The sequence below is a fragment of the Hippoglossus stenolepis genome, chromosome 22 (assembly GCF_022539355.2).
Source record: "Hippoglossus stenolepis isolate QCI-W04-F060 chromosome 22, HSTE1.2, whole genome shotgun sequence".
NCBI lineage: Eukaryota > Metazoa > Chordata > Actinopteri > Pleuronectiformes > Pleuronectidae > Hippoglossus > Hippoglossus stenolepis.
Window position 1 is genome coordinate 17744361 of NC_061504.1, and position 6045 is coordinate 17750405.

The window sequence follows — 6045 nt, forward strand, 5'->3', positions numbered from 1 at the left end:
ATAGTCCTCTATCCAGAAGTCCTTATAAAGCGAAGTAGGGAACAGTGAGTCTTTCCCAACAGAAGGGGGCAGTGCTGTGTTTTCCCTGATCTGCAGTGAACGCAGCATCCCGTCTGCACGTCATCACGTCGCGCTCGGCCTCGCTCCTCCTCCTCTGAAGCTGAAGCATCATCATGGTGAGTCCGAGGTTTTCTCTGAATTCAGCTTCAATAAAACAACTTTCTCTGTTTCACGTCGACGCTTCGTGCGTCTCGAGCCTGGAGCCGCTCGAAGGCTCCGAGCTGCGGCCGCTGCTCGTCCCGCTCGCTGCGCAGCTAGCGCCGCTTCACCGGCCGGGAAGCACATGGGCGTCATGATGCGCTAGCGGCTAAGCTAGCCGAGCTAACCGCAGACACGCAGCAGTTTGAGAAACCGCGCACAGAATCCACGCAGCTGCGCGTTTTCTCCTGAAACTGAATCCGAGCTGTGACGTTTCAAATCCTTAATGTCTCAGTTTGAACAGTTCGCTGCTTCTCTTTCTTCTCTGCTAACTGTTAGCATGCTAGGTTAGCTTGTCACCGGGGCTTTGTGACTGTCGCAGAGAATCCACCTCACGCTAATGAATAAAAAGTCCCATTAAATATTTTATAAAAAGTGAAGTTTATAATCGCACGTGACCATCGAACGTTATCTGTTGATATTTGTAACGTTTTAAATTAAATTAATAAATTTAAACGTTAAAAGCTTCTCGTGGTTTCCAGCATCAGGGGCGGGGCTCGGCCGCAGCTGCGTTCAAAGCTGCTCGGAAAGAAAGAGATCCGAACTGTTTAATATCAGCGTTTTGTGCTTTGATAAATTACTGCATTAAATTGACATTAACTACGTGACATTGACTTGTAGCTACACGCAGATCTGCGGTGGAGATCCTGCTCATAGTGGATTTGTTTCATTGAAGATGCTTCTCTGCTCATTCAAATACATTTTCAGGTTCATATGTTGAACACATCTGTCACATTTGACAGATCCATCACACTGATTGATTGATTGGTTGATTGATCAGCGTCTCTCTCTCTCTGCAGGCGTCTTTATCCATGGCCCCGGTCAACATCTTCAGCCATGGAGCTGATGAAGAGAAAGCTGAAACTGCACGACTGGTGAGTGGGGTTTTATTTTGCTGTAAACTCCTTGAAATAATACAATTATTATGAATTCTTTTATTAATGAAAATTGAGATAAACCTGTGTTTCTGTGTTTTCTCCGCAGTCGTCTTTCGTCGGTGCCATTTCCATCGGAGATCTGGTGAAGAGCACTCTGGGTCCCAAGGGGATGGTGCGTATTTAACAAGTGACATTTAGATTTGACAGATTCCAGTTTAACTTTTCAGATTATTCAACCTTTTTGAATCTAGTTTTATGTTTAAACTTGGAAAGAAGTTAAATGATATAAATCCAAAAGTCTCTTGTTTTACTTGAAAGTATAAAAGGTAAAATATGTATCCAGCCTCACTGAAGAAATGATCTGTCTTATTGTTTCTCAGGATAAGATCTTGATGAGTGGATCGAAAGGCTCCGCGGTGACGGTGACCAATGACGGAGCGACCATCCTGAAAGCCATCGGAGTCGACAACCCTGCGGCCAAAATCCTGGTTGGTGAGTGAAGAGGCCGAAGGTCTAATTCTGGCAGAAGTAAAGATTAGTTACCGTCAAATTGTCTTTGCTGTCGTGGGAAATAATCTGTGACGTCTTCGGCCACAGAAACCAAGAGATACTGAGTTTATTATCAAGTGACAGAAGAATCTCACAGGAAACAAGTCAAGTTGATAATAATCAACAACCAGAGTCGACCAGTGTTGTAGAGTAAAATAACACGGAGAGAAATATATATACAAAACACACGTGACACTTTGGATGCAGAAACCAGTCGATCTATATTAAATTCTTTGAAAAATTGTTTCCATGAAACGGTGGAATTCCCTGAAGAAGAGGAATGATAATGGATGGGTTTTTCCCGGTTTGTGTTCGCAGACATGTCGAAGGTTCAGGACGATGAAGTCGGAGACGGAACCACGTCCGTCACCGTGCTGGCTGCCGAGCTGCTGAGGGTAACGACCCGTCGCTCTCATGTTGATTCTCCATCTGACAATAAATGATGAAAATTTAAAGAGTCTGTTGACTGATTCTGCTGAGAGGAAAGAAGTCGCTCTTTAACCGCCACTGATCTGTCACAGGAGGCGGAGATCCTGATCGCCAAGAAGATTCACCCACAGACCATCATCGCCGGCTGGAGGAAGGCGACCCAGGTGGCCAGAGAGGCTCTGAGGGACGCCGCCGTCGACCACAGGTGAGACGGCGGAGAGAGTCTGGACGACCAATCAAACCCCTCAGTTCGTGTTTTTAATCTTTTTCATCCTCTCCTGTAGCAACGACCCGCCTCGTTTCCAGGAGGATCTGCTGAACATCGCCCGCACCACTCTGTCCTCCAAACTGCTGACTCACCACAAAAACCACTTTTCCCAGCTCGCCGTCAACGCTGTCATGAGGCTGAAAGGCTCCGGGAACCTGGAGGCGATCCACGTCATCAAGAAGCTGGGAGGCAGCCTCACCGACTCGTACCTGGACGAAGGTGAGGCCGTGTGACACGCGTCATCAATCCCTACCCTGACCTGCTCTCTGATTGGTCGCTGTAACGTCACATCTTTGTGGTCTGTCCAGGTTTCCTGTTGGACAAGAAGATCGGCGTGAACCAACCGAAGAGGATGGAGAACGTCAACATCTTGATCGCCAACACCGGCATGGACACCGACAAGATCAAGGTACGATGCTTCCTCGGCGACTGATGGCACGGTCACAGATTCGTGAGCGTAGCCGTGACGAACCTTCGGTGAGGCAGATCTGCAGCGTAGCTTTGCGTGAAGTTAAACTTTGTGTGTGTTTGTCAGATCTTTGGCTCCAGGGTTCGCGTGGACTCGATAGCGAAGGTTGCAGATATCGAACTTGCAGAGAAAGAGAAGATGAAGGAGAAGGTCGACCGGATTATAAAACACGGAATCAACTGTTTCATCAACAGGTAGGAAAACGTTTGAAATGACACAACTACACAGTAACGAGGATCCAGAATTAAGTGTTTGATTATTTACTTTTAAAGCAAAATCTTCTCAATTGCAGGGAATCATTTTGGGGATTTTATTGAATTTGAATTGTCTAAAAATATATTTTTTTAATGTACATAATCGTTAGCTGCTCCCCTGGACAGATGATTTAGTTTTAGATATGACAGTAAAAGGAAGGGGAGAAATGACAGCAGTGAGTATCATCCACCAGGGGGCGTCACTGCTGACTTGTGTCTTGTGAGTAAATCCTGATTCTCTCTGCAGACAGTTGATCTATAACTACCCCGAGCAGCTGTTCGCTCAGGCCGGCATCATGGCCATCGAGCACGCTGACTTCTCTGGTGTCGAGCGCCTCGCGCTGGTCACCGGTACGTGAGAGATTTTATTTCTTTCTTCTGGTTTTATTAATATATTTTGTTTTTCACATTCTACAACTTTCAACATAAAAGCTATGAAGATTAATTTTGGTTTTCTTCTGCGCCGGCCACTCCTAGTGGCGGAGAGATTGATTCATGATGTGTTGTAGCACAAACTTTAATGATTATTTAACTGTGTGTAGGGGGGGAGATCACCTCCACCTTCGACCACCCGGAGCTGGTGAAGCTCGGTCACTGCAAGCTGATCGAGGAAGTGATGATCGGAGAGGACACACTCATCCACTTCTCTGGAGTCGCCATGGGTACGGGGACACACACACACACACACACACACACACACACAGCTGCAGTTGAAAGCATGTTTGCAAAACTGAGGCTCTGACCAATCCCCCCACCGTCCTCAGGTGAGGCGTGCACCGTCGTCCTGCGAGGAGCGACTCAGCAGATCCTGGACGAGGCGGAGCGCTCGCTGCATGACGCTCTGTGCGTGTTGGCTCAGACCGTGAAGGAGCCACGCACCGTCTACGGAGGAGGTACAGGGTCACATGTTTAACATCCTTTGTACCGGCACGTACTCGCCACCACTAACCTGACTCCACCTCCATCAGGCTGCTCTGAGATGCTGATGGCCAAGGTGGTGTCTGACCTGGCCAACAGGACGCCAGGGAAGGAGGCGGTTGCCATGGAGTCGTTTGCCAAAGCTCTGATGATGGTACGATCATGTCTGTTCTTTTATTCTGAAGGTGGAGCGGTGGGATTTTGTTACAGGTTCAAACTTCACATATGATGAGTTCAAGGACCCTTAGGAAGTTGGGTTATAAAACAAATTAGTTACTTCAGTAGAATCACAATCTTAAAATGTTTAGTTTTTTCTGCTCTGACGAGATTCAGGAGAAACCATCTGAAAAATTATCTGCTGCTCCGTCGGCACCTGGAACTGTTTGATTTTGATGAATCTTGTGAATAACCTCTGTTTCCCTCCAGCTGCCGACCATCATCGCTGACAACGCTGGCTACGACAGCGCCGACCTGGTGGCTCAGCTGAGAGCTGCTCACCAGGAGAACAAGATCCAGTTTGGACTGAGTGAGTCACACGGAACGAAAACACAAATATTAAGCTTTTCTGAAAAGTCTGTTTTTACATCTGATGAGTTGGGAGCCTGTCACCGGAGGTTTTAACGTCACAGAAACATTGACCGTTACCTGAACCAGGCGGTGACCCGACCCGTTTCTTTCCCTGCAGACATGACTGAAGGCACCATTGGCAACATGGCGGAGCTTGGCATCACGGAGTCGTTCCAGGTGAAGCGCCAGGTGCTGCTGAGCGCGTCCGAGGCCGCGGAGATGATCCTGAGAGTCGACAACATCATCAAAGCTGCTCCCAGGTCAGTCATCACCACGGATACCACCACGTAACCATGTGACTGTTAAATCTGCTCCCGACAGGAAATCACGTTCCGCTGCAGAGAATCAATAACAGTCGTGGCTGTTTTTAGCTTTTTAAGTTTTGATATTTTGTTATTGTCTTGATCGCAGATTAGAAATATGAACTTTCATAAATTTGAAAATACAAGTTCCTCATTTCTTAATGTTGTTTTCTATTTATAGGAAGAGAGTTCCCGACCATCACCCCTGCTAGAGGAAGAGGAAGACGAAGAAGAACGAGGGGCATCGGTTTTGTTATTTATAACCTCTTTGTCGTTCAAATCAAAGAAACGCTCCACTGGTCTTTTTTTCTGTCATTAAACTCACTGTGGATGCACTGCTAATGCTAGCTGGACTGAACGCTAACAGTGGATAAGTTCGTACGGTTTGTTTCTGATGCTAACATTAGCCAAAGTCACAGCACTCTGCTTGAGCTAACGTTAGCACAGTTAGCGTTTAGAAAGGAAGTTTGGACGTTGTTTTTTGTTTACTGAAATAAATGAACCAATCATCGTCAGTAGTTTGTCTGTTTTCTCAAAGTCGTGGCTCATGAGTGTTTAGCGTTTGTCTCATTTTTAGAAGTAACATCCCAAAAATATAATAAATATACTAAATCATATATAGTAAATAAATAAAAACACTCTTCCCTCACCATGTTATCCACTAAATTACTTTTCTCATCCCACAATGCATTGCAAGATCAAGAGCAGCGTTCAAATTTGTTCATAATATAAAATGTAACAAGGACATTTCTTTTCTAACTAAAAAACTGATTTCACTTTTGTATAATAAATAAACTGCATCTCTTCAGTTGAGATCATTTCTTCGTTTGTGTGAATTAAACAGATTCTGGTTTAAATCTCAGTTCATCTGAAGCTGAAGTGATGTTTTGTTTTTTTGGGATTTTTCTGCCTCGTTCGGTCAAAGTGACCAAAACCTCTGAGTCAACACTGACCACACGACGAGTTCAGGGGAAATCAGAGATTATTGACTCAACTGACAGATTCGGTTTGTCAGTTACTGTCGTGACTCAAGTGCTGTGAAACTTTTCTCTGCGTCTCCAAGAATCTGCATAAATTTACACGCTAAGTTCACGAGAGGATAAAAATCCAGAAACTTTTCAATAACATGACGGCTTCTAAAAGTGAAGCCAGT

At 45.5% G+C, this 6045-nt stretch overlaps 1 protein-coding gene across 1 annotated transcript; it reads left to right on the top strand.

The window, feature by feature from the left end:
- The first annotated feature begins 68 nt into the window (after nucleotides 1-68).
- Nucleotides 69-5403, top strand: cct2 (chaperonin containing TCP1, subunit 2 (beta)). The gene is made up of 16 exons (XM_035147506.2): nucleotides 69-176; nucleotides 1059-1133; nucleotides 1243-1308; nucleotides 1517-1628; nucleotides 2004-2080; nucleotides 2207-2319; nucleotides 2399-2601; nucleotides 2691-2791; nucleotides 2918-3045; nucleotides 3353-3456; nucleotides 3648-3767; nucleotides 3870-3998; nucleotides 4074-4177; nucleotides 4450-4549; nucleotides 4709-4850; nucleotides 5074-5403. The coding sequence occupies exons 1-16, from the start codon at nucleotides 174-176 to the stop codon at nucleotides 5102-5104; spliced, it is 1608 nt and encodes a 535-aa protein (XP_035003397.1). The 5' UTR covers nucleotides 69-173; the 3' UTR covers nucleotides 5105-5403.
- The last annotated feature ends 642 nt before the right edge of the window (nucleotides 5404-6045 follow it).

Coding starts and splice junctions, on each gene's coding strand:
- cct2 (XM_035147506.2), top strand. Junction 2,602..2,690: donor CGACTCGTACCTGGACGAAG/GTGAGGCCGTGT, acceptor TGGTCTGTCCAG/GTTTCCTGTTGGACAAGAAG. Junction 2,792..2,917: donor TGGACACCGACAAGATCAAG/GTACGATGCTTC, acceptor TGTGTTTGTCAG/ATCTTTGGCTCCAGGGTTCG.